Source organism: Akebia trifoliata, chromosome 5, assembly GCF_017979445.1.
Source record: "Akebia trifoliata isolate Shusen 1 chromosome 5, ASM1797944v1, whole genome shotgun sequence".
Taxonomy (NCBI): domain Eukaryota; kingdom Viridiplantae; phylum Streptophyta; class Magnoliopsida; order Ranunculales; family Lardizabalaceae; genus Akebia; species Akebia trifoliata.
The window spans coordinates 35280973-35293655 of NC_141379.1; the positions used below are offsets into that span (position 1 = coordinate 35280973).

Consider the following 12683-nt stretch of genomic DNA (forward strand, 5'->3'; position numbering starts at 1 on the left):
TTTGGCTTAAGAAATGGGCAGCAATTTTTTATACCCATCCTCAAAACGTCACCTAATACAATTTACTTTTATTGGTGATTGGTGGTTTATGAACATTTGAGTCAAATGTATCTTTTATCATATAAAATGCAATTTGATATTTGGTGTTTAGGTTCGCTAAGAAGTGGGCCAAACACAAATAGTATCAAAAGAGTATTCCACGTGGCATCTTAATGTTCATTTACAGCATAGTATAAACTCATTTGTTGGTAGCGAAATCTCGCTTTGGTGTATTTGTATTGATCCACGTCTTCTTACTGTAGCGTAATTCCAGTAAAATACAAGGCGAAAGTTTCAAGAAGAAAAAGACGTGGAATTATGTAATGTTAACCAACTCCTGGAGTACACAATCCACACTACGTTTAGCTGAGTTGGAACTTTGGAAGTTATCTCTACTACTCATTGCGGAAACACACACGTCCATCACCTCCCCTCTGTCTCTCTCACATATTCTTCTCGTGTGGGCCGTGGCGCAATCGCTGGATTTAGGTAAAACTAATCGTTTTTTTTTTCTTTTTCAATTTGATTTCTAATATAATTGTTTCAGCTATCGATCTTTAGATAGATTTGATAGTTCTTAAGATTTACAGAAATCTGCTAAAGTAATGGCGAGGAAGAAGATCAGAGAGTATGATTCCAAGAGACTTCTCAAGGAGCATTTGAAGCGACTTGCAGGGATCCCATTGGAGATCTTCTCTTCTCAGGTTTTGATCTCTTTCTATCTCTCGTAATTTAATTTTATTGGATTGTTTGTCTTCTCTGTTTTCTCATTTTTTACTTGATTAGTTTCGATGAACATAAAATTTGTAATTTTGTTAGTTCTAAGTGCTATGTTGTATGTATAAGAATGATGATAAAAGAAAATGAATTAGAGAAAGCTTTCTGTTGTTAATTTTCCATTTTCCTTTGAAATTCTTTTTGGCTGAAGTAATGTGTATGTGTTGTTTTTATCCATTAAGGTTAATGAAACAACGGACTTCGCTGAGTTAACAAACAAAGAACCATGGCTTTCGTCCACAAAATTGGTTGTGAAGCCTGACATGTTGTTTGGGAAACGTGGAAAGAGCGGTTTAGTAGCTCTGAACTTGGATATGGCTCAAGTTGCTCAATTTGTGAAAGAACGTCTCGGCGTTGAGGTGAACTTTTTGACAGTATATGCACATTAAAGTTATATTTTTTAGTATTATTGTATTGCGTTTACATAGAAATTAAATGTTATTTAGGTTGAGATGGGAGGGTACAAGGCACCGATAACCACATTCATTGTTGAACCTTTTGTTCCCCACGACCAAGAATATTACCTCTCTGTTGTCTCTGAGAGGCTTGGTAGCACCATAAGCTTTTCGGAATGCGGGGGTATTGAAATTGAAGAGAACTGGGACAAGGTATGTTGGCAAATCTAAATGGGTAGTTTCAAAGTGTTTTATCCAATTTTAGCCATGTTCATTGTGACATGTATATTTGATGTTGGGTTGTATGTATTTGATCTTGGGTCATACAGGTTAAGACTATATTTCTGCCAACCGAGAAGCATATGACTTCTGAGGCATGTGCTCCACTGATTGCTACTCTTCCTTTAGAGGTATGTTCTTTTGGTGATTTGGGTCTTTCATTGTTTCATGCTTCATGATGTCTAGAATGGAAGTTTTATTTACTTGGAATCTATTTACATGTAACATACCCTTCTGAGGCAAAAATTGCATCAGTCAAATAGTGCAATTGTTGGCAACATCTCGGATGGGGCCATAACCCAGAATTCCTAGAGGTTGGATGTATTTGCATTCTATGTAAACTCGAAAATATTTGAAGAGCCGGAAAGAAAATTATGTACCAGTCTAATAGACATCAGTACATTTGACAGGGAAACTTCACATTTTTTAATTTGGTTTACTTTTAGATATTGTAATCAATTCATCTCCTTGGTGGTAAGGAATGAAAAAAGACATTTGTTTAATGATCGGAAAGAAGTCAATGCATCGGGAAATTAGGAAAATTAAGATTGTTTTATTTGTTTTGCTTTTGAGTAGTGGAAAGCCAGAAACAAAGCCTTGCCTAGTCTTCGTGTAGGCAATTTCTTCACTTGGGATCCCTTTCATTTGAAACATAGTTCAAGCTTAATCTAGCAAAAATTAACGCAATTTTAGAATTAAAATGTATCGGTTAACTTTGTTAAGGACTAAATAGGAGAGTACTATATATGTTAAACATGCATCTTAGTATAGGTGGTGATAGTTTCTTCCTCTTTGAAGTGATAACCCCACCCACACCAAGAAGTTGAAGCAATCGAGGACAAAAAGTCATCTTTTTTGCGGATCCAACAGGAACCACTGATCATGATTTCTATTCTTCTTGTTTGTGGAAATAGTAAAATATTTATTGCTAAGCTCTAAACCTCTTCATCAACCTTGTGTATGCAAGTAGGTGTGTGACAAGGTCTGTTGTTGACTGTTGTGTACAACATTCAATTTATCTTTTTTTTTTTTTTTTTTTGCTTTTTTTTTTCTGCATCTATTTAATTATTATGAATTTATAACCAAACAAAAAAAGAATCCAAATTTGGTCACCTAAGCAATTGCCCGGGGAATGCCTAGGCGTGAGGCATCTGGGGAACCCCTTTTACTTACTTATCATTTGGTACCTTTGATTACTCAGCTTTCATGTATCTCCTATCCAAGAGGTGGTCCAACATGCAGAGTCAAATTATTGGTGGTCCATGTGTACTTTTAGCATGAAGGAACAACTTGGGAACCTTTTGAGGTCTCAAATACTTCCTTGTTGCATTTCTATATATTTCCTTTTCAAACTTATGCATTTAATGTTTTCATAGCATGTGACTGTCAAATTTGAACGATGAAAATCAATTTATTTACGCATTAATAAAAAATATCATAAGAATTATGACTTCAATTGTTCTTGTTCAGCAGACAGACTGATAGTCCTTTCTCATCAATCATTATTAGATTATTACTAACTCACAATGTTTTGTTTCTTTGCTTGAGATTTTCTTATTATTTTTCTATTTGCTCAGATTCGGGGGAAAATTGAGGACTTCATAAAGGGAGTGTTTGCCGTATTTCAGGGTATGCTTATGTCTACAAATGAAAATCTGGTAGTTCTCCACCTTACTGAAAACTAAAGATGGCACTTGTTAGGAAATTTGAGTGCTCCTTAACTCTGTATTAAGAGGTTGTACTTCAAAAGTGCTAACAATTTTTGGATTTGTATCAATTAGAAGTGATGTTAGTTTTTTATTTATTTATTAACATGACCTGAAATAATTCTGACATTGTGCAGATCTCTTGGGATCCATAAATGTTCTTCCTTGTCTAACGTTGACATTGTTCTCTCAAGCTGATAAATGATCTTATCCACAGATTTGGACTTCAGTTTCTTAGAGATGAATCCATTTACATTGGTGAATGGAGAGCCGTACCCATTGGATATGAGGGGAGAATTGGATGACACTGCTGCTTTCAAGAACTTTAAGAAGTATATATAGTTGTTTGTCGATTCACTGCCAAAGTTTTTTTTTTTCAATGAATTGGATAGAGGATGACGTTTTTAATAAATTGTGATACTGTGCAGGTGGGGTAATATAGAATTTCCTTTGCCTTTCGGTAGAGTTATGAGCCCTACAGAAAGCTTTATTCAAGTATTGGATGAAAAGGTGGTTACATATATATATACAAGCTTGTGTTTTGATATTTTATCAGATTTCTTTTGATTGTATGCAGATCATACTGTTCAAGATATCTTTATTGTTAGATTATGGGAGATTTTCGTGTCACAATGAACAGTTGCTGACAAGATATACATGGAACCAAAACAGTGCTCTAATGCATGGAAGTCAAGATTGCTAGTTTCTATTATTTTAACTGTAACTTTTGGTACCATATATGCTGTGAAATAAAAACCGTTGAAGGTCTTCAGAAACTTAACCATCCCAATTATGAGCAAATGAGGATGTCTAAGATGTGTAAGCAAGCCTATGTTATTCACAATCCTTATGTCTTTTAAATTTACTTTGGGCAACAAATTTTAAATTCTTGAAATCAGTTAGCTCTAGCATCTAGCAAAAAAACCTTGGATTTCTACCACAGGAGTCCTTAGGTTCCTTAGTTTGTCAGCCCCAAGACATTGATTCCTTAGGAGCGACTTATTGATAATAAATTCATTTGTTTAATTTTTGTTTGTAATAAATAATCTGAATTTGTCTCTCTAAGTAAAGAAAGGAAACATTAACTAATTAAATCCTCATGATACTTCAATCCTTACTGTTATGTTGCAGACAAGCGCATCATTGAAATTCACTGTTTTGAACCCCAAAGGACGCATCTGGACCATGGTAGCTGGAGGTGGGGCAAGCGTTATATATGCTGACACTGTAAGTTTATCCACATCCCAAACCTTAAGAGTCTACCTGCCCTACTTTGCTTGATTTATTGGGGTTTCTCTATTCATGTACTTCCTTTCACCGTTAGAATGTCATTCCACCATATCTACGTGAAAATGTTCCCAATAGTACCTTTTTTCTCCATCCCTTAAAATATTTGAAGGATTTTTAGTGGTGCTAGATCACCATGATTCACTATATTTTGTGTCTACTTAGGTTGGAGATATAGGTTATGCATCGGAGCTCGGGAATTATGCCGAGTATAGTGGTGCTCCAAATGAGGAGGAAGTCTTGCAATACGCTAGAGTTGTTATTGATGTAAGACTTTCCTTGCTGTTGGATTCAGTTCTTTTTTATGGATTTAGCAACTAAAACACTTCCCACTCATTGTAGAACCTTAATATATCCTTCTATGACGCTGCAGTGTGCTACTGCAGACCCTGATGGTCGTAAGAGGGGTCTTCTAATTGGAGGGGGTATAGCCAATTTCACTGATGTTGCCGCTACTTTTAATGGCATTATTCGGGCCCTGCGAGAGAAGGTATGTTCAACTTGAAATATTCAAATTGCACTTTTGATTACTATAGTTCCTTTTTTCTACATTTTACACATACCTCGTGATTTGGCAGGAATCCAAGCTAAAAGCATCAAGAATGCACATTTTTGTTCGAAGAGGTGGTCCGAACTATCAAACCGGTTTGACTAAAATGCGTGCTCTGGGAGAGGAACTTGGGGTTCCCCTCGAGGTATGAAACAATAATCTGGTCTTGGAAATGAAAGCACTTATAGGCAGCTTTACTCAATAGAGTTTCCTTTTTCTTTTTTCTTTTTTCTTTTTTTTTCCCTTCAAGCCTATAAAAGGAAGAAGCTTATTAATATTCCTAAAGCATATAGAATATGAACCAATGTTTTTAGACATTGAGGCGTGAGGCAAGGCGCTCGAATGGCCAACACCTCAAACCGTAAGCCTCATATGTATGATATTTTTAAATAAATAATATAATATTTAAAATAATTGATATTAAAAAAAATTAAAGAATTAATATAGCCATCAAATTCTAAATCTCGAATTCACACAATCGAATTTCAAGGTTTAATCCTTTACAATAAATAATGATATAAAATATTGTTATTTGATATTTTAGCAAAATAAGAATATTTTGTATTTAAATAGTTGAAAGTCTCTACAATAAATAACTATTTTATATCTATTGCAAAATGAAATAAAATTACGTATTATTTTTTAACAACTTCATCGGTATAATACTAAATACTACAAAAAATTATTTATAAATCAACTTGACTAAACAATTTTGTTTTTATATATGTTACTATTTTGTATTTGAATTCATTTCTAATTATTCTAATTATATAACATAATAGTAATAAGAAAGAATAGAGTAAAAAAAAAACAGAAATTTATAAAATCTTGCTTAGATAGCAAAAAAGAAAGAAATCAAATAAAAAGTATAAGAAGAAGAAAAGAGAGAGAAATACAATAGTTAAAAAGAATAAGAAAAATTAACGCAAGGTGTATTCCTCACACTGAGGCATGTGCCTTTTAGGTGCCTCATGGTTTAAAGTGTAGCCTTAGCTGCTTTTATGTTTTAACCTTATGCCTCAGGGCGTTGAATGAGCCTCAGGGCATTGAATGAGCCTCAAGGTGTAAGCTTCACATGCCTCCAAAGACATTTATATGAACGACCAAATTTTCTTAAAAACATTAAGCCTCTATTCCCTTACACTAAGCTTGAGTAAACCGAGGTTTAAAGTGTCATGACACAGGCTGCTTTGGTTTAAATTCCAAAAGGAAGCCTCTACTGTTTGGATTTTGAAGAGCTTTTTTACCCCTCATTTTGACTGTTATCTTTCAAACGGAAATTGGAAAGTTTTACAGATCATGACTGCAGCTTCTTCGTGCAGGTTTATGGACCTGAGGCCACTATGACTGGAATTTGCAAGCAAGCAATTGATTGTGTCATGTCTGCTGAGTAAGTTATTTCTCATTTTCCTTTTATCTTGACGAGTCCAAAGTTTCTTCAATGTGCAACAATAAGTGTTTTGAGTTCAACATTTTGTTTCAAAGTGAGGGCACAGGATCTGATAAATAACCAGACAGTTACAGCCCTTTTTTTCATTATATATCTTTTGTAACTCACATTATATTTGGTTTTGCTTTTTTGTGACAACGTTATTTGTGATCCAAGGTCTGGCATTTGATGAATAACCACAATTGGCCACCAATAATTACATGTTTTCTAATTGGGTAAGTAGTATTGGGACACTTAATTGGACCCGTTCCTTGGAGAGCTTGAAAGTACAAGCAATAAAGCAAGAATGCCACATAAATGCTGATGTATGGATCAGGTTTTTTATTTTTATTTTTAATATTCTTAACTCAACTGAGAAGAAAAAAAGAAAAGATCAGGAGAACGCTCTCATTCATCATGATCAAAGCCTTACACTACGTAGAAATCTGTATTGATCTGTTATGCAAACTATGACCTGGGTACATTGCTTAGCTTATTGATCCGATATCATTGTTTTTCAGAGAGAGAAGATTTTGGGTGTGGTTTATTACAGACAACATTTCGCCAGAGAAAAATGCTACACATAATGATATCTACACACTTTTTTGTTTTGTGTTTTTTTCCTTAATGCATTGAGAATAGAAAATGTTAATTACGAATTTCAGAATATTTTGGTCATAATGTTTATATAGTATTTACGGAATTATTATGTATTTACAAGAATATATAGACCCCAGACTAAAATTTTTAGTTTACCCAAAAGTTTTCTTGCTACTGTATAACTCATGTAAAGAAACCCATCTTCACCCTTGAAAGATTCATAGACCTTGTCCAGGACGCTGGCTGCAGATAAAAGCCAATAAATGGAACACTTCAGCTACTTCATCCACTGAAAGACTAGAGTCCAAATGCATGAAATATATAGTTCATCCATTTAAACACCTCGGGCTCTTAATCAATACGTGCATGCAGCCACATGTGTATAGTCACCAATGAACAATGATTTTTGAACTCAACCTGGCAGCCAAACTCAAAAACACAACTGATGTGTCAGACACAAAGAACCGTAGATGAGTTTTCTTGGGATACACAACTCCAGATGGCAGTTCGTTGTATATCCCAAGGGACAGAATCTACGGTTCTTTGCCCATGCCATGTCGGTGAGTTTTTGAGTTCCCCTGTCAGGTTGAGTTCAAAAATCAGCGCTCTTCTCCAATCCAAACTTCTCAACACCAATTCCATTGCTACTCATAATAACCAAAAAGAAATAGTGTAGTTTCTAATAAATTTAGAGAGCATATATTGCCACACCAACTTTTGCTAAAGCCACTTCAAGATGTGTGGCAATAGAATCTCTCTAAATAAATATATAGCAGTACTTTCACTAGCCAAAGCCTCGAGGCATAATCTTATTTATTTACTAAAGTTCATTGTGCCCACATGAATTTGCAATGTTAGGTTTCCAAAGTTCAATTTGTGCTTTAGTAAATAAATTTAAAAAAAAAAAAAAAAAAATCAATATCTGCTCAAGTAGATGTAAGAGCATTTGGTAAATGATAAGCATTTTGAGGTTTCACGCACTTAAATCAACATTAATTCACTAATCTTATATCCTTACAAAAAAGGAAACTACACCTAATTTAATAACAATAAACAAAAACCAAAACTACACCGAATTTTATAACAATAATCAAATTCCTAACTAAAAGTTAAACTAACTAATTCTTACTCTAATACTTAAAATTGATTTTAACAAAAAACGAGAGTGCTTGTGCTTCATCTCCAACAATGATTGTATTCGTGCCCGATGGCAGAACATTGTAAGCAGTATTCTGGATCAAATTCAAGCTTTTGCATGCGTTGAACACAAATTTCACTTTCTTGCTCTGACCCGCACGCACAAACACCCTTTGGAATCCAATAACTTGCTTAATAGGAGTCGCTGCAGTTCCTGGTGGGGGTACCGAATAAACAATTACAACCTCACTTCCATCTACAACACCTACATTTTGAACTTCTACCTCGAACTCAAACTCCTCTTCACAAGTCAGATCATCAATCAGCACAGCAGGGCAAGGAGGTGGGGGTATACCATCCTCATAAGCAAGATGGCGACATTGTTGCAACTTATTCAACTTAATGTCTATTGATGTCCGCGAGTGTGTTAATTGGTAACTGAATTGAGTGTAACTCAGACCGTAACCAAATGGGTAGACGGTTGAACCATTGAAAAATTTGTAAGTCCTTCCAGGATAGCCCAACTCGTCTACGGGTCTTAGTGGCATAGAGGTCATGGGCAACAAGTCTGCATAGCCAGCTTCATACCACGTCAAGGGTAATCTTCCTCCTGATAAACATGTAATAGATACATTAGATAAAGAACCAAAATTGTGTAAGTAAAGATATATAATTGATCACACTTACCAGGATTGTACTTTCCAAAAATAACATCAGCAATTCCGCGGCCTCCTTCTTCACCAGGATAACCAACCCAGAGAATAGCGTCGATGTTAGGATCATCCCTAGCAAAAGAGATATCAACCCCACCAGCAGACATGACAACAAGAATGACTGGACCTGTAGCTACTGCAGCAACCTGAGTGATAAGTTGATTTTGATAACCAGGTAAGACGAGATCGACACGGTCCAAACCCTCACTCTCAACTGACAAATCCAACCCCACTAGAATGATTGTAGCATTTGATGTCTTCGCCACACGCATTGCTGGAAAGATCAATGTATCATTCTTGCATGCTACATCAGCACATCCAAATGAATATGTGACATTCCCATATGTAGACAAGGCATCAAGAGGACTGGTGTACTGGCATGGAACACCTGGGCACAATTTAAGTTAAATAAAAACACTATAGTCCTAGATTTAATTCAAAATTAAAAATAAAAATAGATCTACTATATACCTGCATAGTTTCCAATCATGGTAACAGTAACGTTAGCGTGCGGTCCAACCACTGCAAGGTTCTTATAGGTTTCAGAACTTAAAGGCAATGTGTCATTTTCATTTTTAAGTAGAACAACTCCTTCTCTAGCTGCCTGAGCTGCTAATTCGATGTTGGCATCAGTGCACACATCCTCCTTCCCTAGTGAGACATAAGAAGAGATTCCATCGAAGAAACCAAGCCTCATAAGCACCGTGTATAGATACCTTAAGGCCTTGTCAACTTCTCCTTCTCTAACCTTTCCTTGCATTACTGCACCGTTAGTGAAGTTGGTGTAGTAAATTCCACAATCCAAATCCAAACCTGAAAAATAACAGACAAATACTTAAGTAAATAACAAAAAACAAAAATGGATAAAAATATACTCTGTTACAGGTAAAGGATTTACCTGCTTTTAAACCTTGAGCAGCGGCATCCTCGTGGGTGTCATGGAGCCATTTATGACCATTGACCATAACTTCCAAAGAATCACAATCAGAGACAATGTACCTAGAAGAGAATTGAACAAATAATTAGTAAATACTAATGATTTTCTATGGATCTTAATAACAAGTCTAGGATAATTAAGAATATATAGTACCCATGAAGATCCCAATCTCCTCTTATTGTTTCTTTCAAAAGCTTGGGATCAGCACATGTAGGAATGCCATCTGCACGGTTATACGAACACATAACACTACTGACATCACCATCCTTGACACACATCTCGAAAGGACGAAGAAATGTCTCCAACATATCTTGCTCAGTCACCTTCAAGACATAAACAACACATTTAAATAAATTTCTTCAATATTATTTGAAAAATGAGATTAATATTTTTTTTGTAAAGAACTTACCTTTGCATCGAAATGAAAACGATCAGTTCCCATCCAATTATCAATGTCATAAGCAGCATAATGCTTACAGCAAGAAGACACCTTTAAAGGCCTAGTGTTCAAATCTGTGATGTTTTCAGATCCCTCCACATCTTGCAAACCTCTAACATAGTTTGTAGCATATCTACCAACCACGTATGGGTCTTCGCCTGGTGTTTCTAGTGCTCTTCCCCATCTTGGGTCTCTCACTACATTAATGTTAGGACTCCAATATGTCAAACCAGCACGCCCAAGGTTGTACATGGCTCTTGCCTCAGTTGAAACAACCTACATAAACACATTTAAATTAATAAATTTTATAAAGTATATATATAACTAGTTAAAAATGTTAACATTGTGTTAATTACCTCGCCTATATTTTTCCATAGTGACTCATTGAAAGATGCAGCCAAATGAATAGGTGTCGGAAAACTAGTTGCACCAGGGACAATGTCGTCGAAGTAAGTACCAGGACCTACATCCGACACACCATGGAGTGCCTCGGACCACCATTCATACTTGGGAAGGCCAAGTCTAGGAACACCATAAGCCTTATCTCCAAGTTGATTAACTTTTTCAGATAAAGTCATTCTATCAACCAAATCCTTCACTCTAACTTCATACGAAAGAGACGAATCGCAATACATGAAGGTTGAGATGTCCAACCCCAGTTGGGCAAACCTTTTGGAATCACAGACATGAGTGTAATTATCTTCTGTCAAACCAACAGAAAAAGAACTAGAGGATTGAGAGGGAATATGCCTAGCCGTGCAAGAAGTAAAAAAGAAGACGAGGGAGAGGAGAAGAAGAATTTTTGCCATTTTATTTAGTAAAATAAAATGGCCTACTTGGTTTCTTGATCAGCGAGGTGGGAGAAACATCTATTTATAAGAAAAAAAATGAAAGAGATTTAACAAAAATCTGTTACAGAAGTTACAAAAAAAATGGTAAAAATTAAATAATAAAAAAAAAATGTGGGAAAAAATCGAAAAAATAAAAAATACAACAAATCTTTTATCTATGAAATAGAAGACGGAGTAGAAGTGGTACTGACTCAGGATCCTCGGGTGTCTACGTGGCATGCCTTAATTGGACTTTAAAATCCGTGTACGCATTATTATTAAATAAAAACACGCCACATAGGACCGTACTGGATATTCTCTACTAACGTGAAGATTTTATTTTCGTCAAAAGATAGAAGATTACAATCCCAGCGTCCCAAAATTCACGTTAGTTAGTTCCAAAATAAAAAAAATTGAATTATCTTTAAAATTACCTTAATAATTTTTTAAATTATAAAAACAGAGATTTACCGGATTATCTGTTGCGATTTTATTTAAAAAACTCTCTTACTTACGCAAGTTTGTTACCGAAGAAATCTTATCGATAGCATGACTAACTTTGTAAGTTTTCAAATCATAGTAAGGTTCGTTGTGCCCACATGAATTATCAAATTTGCAATCCAACCCCACATACTTTTAGATTTCATGAAAAAAACTCAGATTAAAAAGAAAAATAAAAGTCTTTTTCATTGAAGCTTTTGAAAATGGATGCATGGTTGAATCCCAAATTTAAAACTAAAAATTGGACAGTGATAACCTTTTTTTAGAAATTTTATATTTTTGAAAGTTCTTAGAATTTTTTCCTTTATAATTCTTTGTGATCAGATCATTGGATACCACAAATGATGTGATTAGGATCCACTCTAAGGTATGTCATGTGACAAATTAACACATCAATTTTAATTTTATGGTGTGGATTCTACTCCAAGTTTATTGGGTAACTAATTTGATAAAGTAAGGTTGTCTTGGATTTCGAGTTCTCAGAACTCGTGAAGAGTTTTTTAATAAAGATGTTACAGTTAGATTTGCCTAGTAAATCTATCTTAATAAGTGCCTCTACGCATAAATCATTTTTCTAAAGCATATGAGTTTGCCCAATCTGCTAATAGTGATGGCAATGGGTTAGTTTCAATTTGATTTCTGGGGAACTTAAAACTATAATCATTGTATTTAGTTTGATTCTGGTTCTTATCAGTTTAGGATCTGATTCAAAATAAATAGAATCGAAACTACAAAAATCATGAGAAAAAATATATTTCAAATCATTATAAAAAATAACATATTATCAACAAAATTATTTACTTATAATTTGTTATACTAAAAATATAAATTAATGATTTTTTTTGAAAATAAAAAATTTATCTTAGTTAAAAAAAATAACAAAATTTAGAGTAACTCATTTTAGGCCCCAATCCATAATTTATATATAAAAAAATGAAGATTTTTATATAACATGCATTTAATTTGAAATAAAGAAATACCTTAAATTATGGGTAAATTCCCAAATAATTATCAATTTTTTTGGAATTTCCCAAATGTTGCTAATGTTGACACAACTTCAACGT

The 12683-nt window shown here is 34.5% G+C and overlaps 2 protein-coding genes across 2 annotated transcripts; one reads left to right on the forward strand and one right to left on the reverse strand.

Moving 5' to 3' along the window:
* The first annotated feature begins 393 nt into the window (after positions 1–393).
* On the forward strand, positions 394–6638 carry LOC147402598 (ATP-citrate synthase alpha chain protein 2-like). The gene is made up of 13 exons (XM_086444305.1): positions 394–528; positions 630–743; positions 999–1175; positions 1263–1424; positions 1541–1621; positions 3068–3119; positions 3414–3528; positions 3625–3706; positions 4328–4423; positions 4649–4750; positions 4857–4973; positions 5062–5178; positions 6356–6638. Exons 2-13 carry the CDS (start codon positions 645–647, stop codon positions 6425–6427), a joined length of 1272 nt encoding a protein of 423 aa, XP_086300431.1. The 5' UTR covers positions 394–528; positions 630–644; the 3' UTR covers positions 6428–6638.
* A 1371-nt stretch (positions 6639–8009) lies between these two features.
* On the reverse strand, positions 8010–11147 carry LOC147402599 (putative beta-D-xylosidase 5). Its single transcript, XM_086444303.1, has 7 exons — positions 10645–11147; positions 10259–10564; positions 10003–10172; positions 9811–9911; positions 9384–9725; positions 8887–9300; positions 8010–8809 (listed from the first exon to the last, which is right to left on the reverse strand). Exons 1-7 carry the CDS (start codon positions 11095–11097, stop codon positions 8193–8195), a joined length of 2403 nt encoding a protein of 800 aa, XP_086300429.1. The 5' UTR covers positions 11098–11147; the 3' UTR covers positions 8010–8192.
* Between the last annotated feature and the right edge of the window lie 1536 nt (positions 11148–12683).

What these genes read in the sequence shown, in the direction of transcription:
- LOC147402598 (XM_086444305.1), top strand. Translation starts at nt 645, where the DNA reads ATGGCGAGGAAGAAGATCAGAGAGTATGATTCCAAGAGACTTCTCAAG. An exon ending in AAGAACGTCTCGGCGTTGAG is followed by an intron (nt 1,176 to 1,262) that starts GTGAACTTTTTG and finishes AATGTTATTTAG; the next exon opens with GTTGAGATGGGAGGGTACAA. An exon ending in GCTTTCAAGAACTTTAAGAA is followed by an intron (nt 3,529 to 3,624) that starts GTATATATAGTT and finishes GATACTGTGCAG; the next exon opens with GTGGGGTAATATAGAATTTC.
- LOC147402599 (XM_086444303.1), bottom strand. Translation starts at nt 11,097, where the DNA reads ATGGCAAAAATTCTTCTTCTCCTCTCCCTCGTCTTCTTTTTTACTTCT. An exon ending in TATGGAAAAATATAGGCGAG is followed by an intron (nt 10,565 to 10,644) that starts GTAATTAACACA and finishes GTGTTTATGTAG; the next exon opens with GTTGTTTCAACTGAGGCAAG. An exon ending in CATGATTGGAAACTATGCAG is followed by an intron (nt 9,301 to 9,383) that starts GTATATAGTAGA and finishes AATTGTGCCCAG; the next exon opens with GTGTTCCATGCCAGTACACC.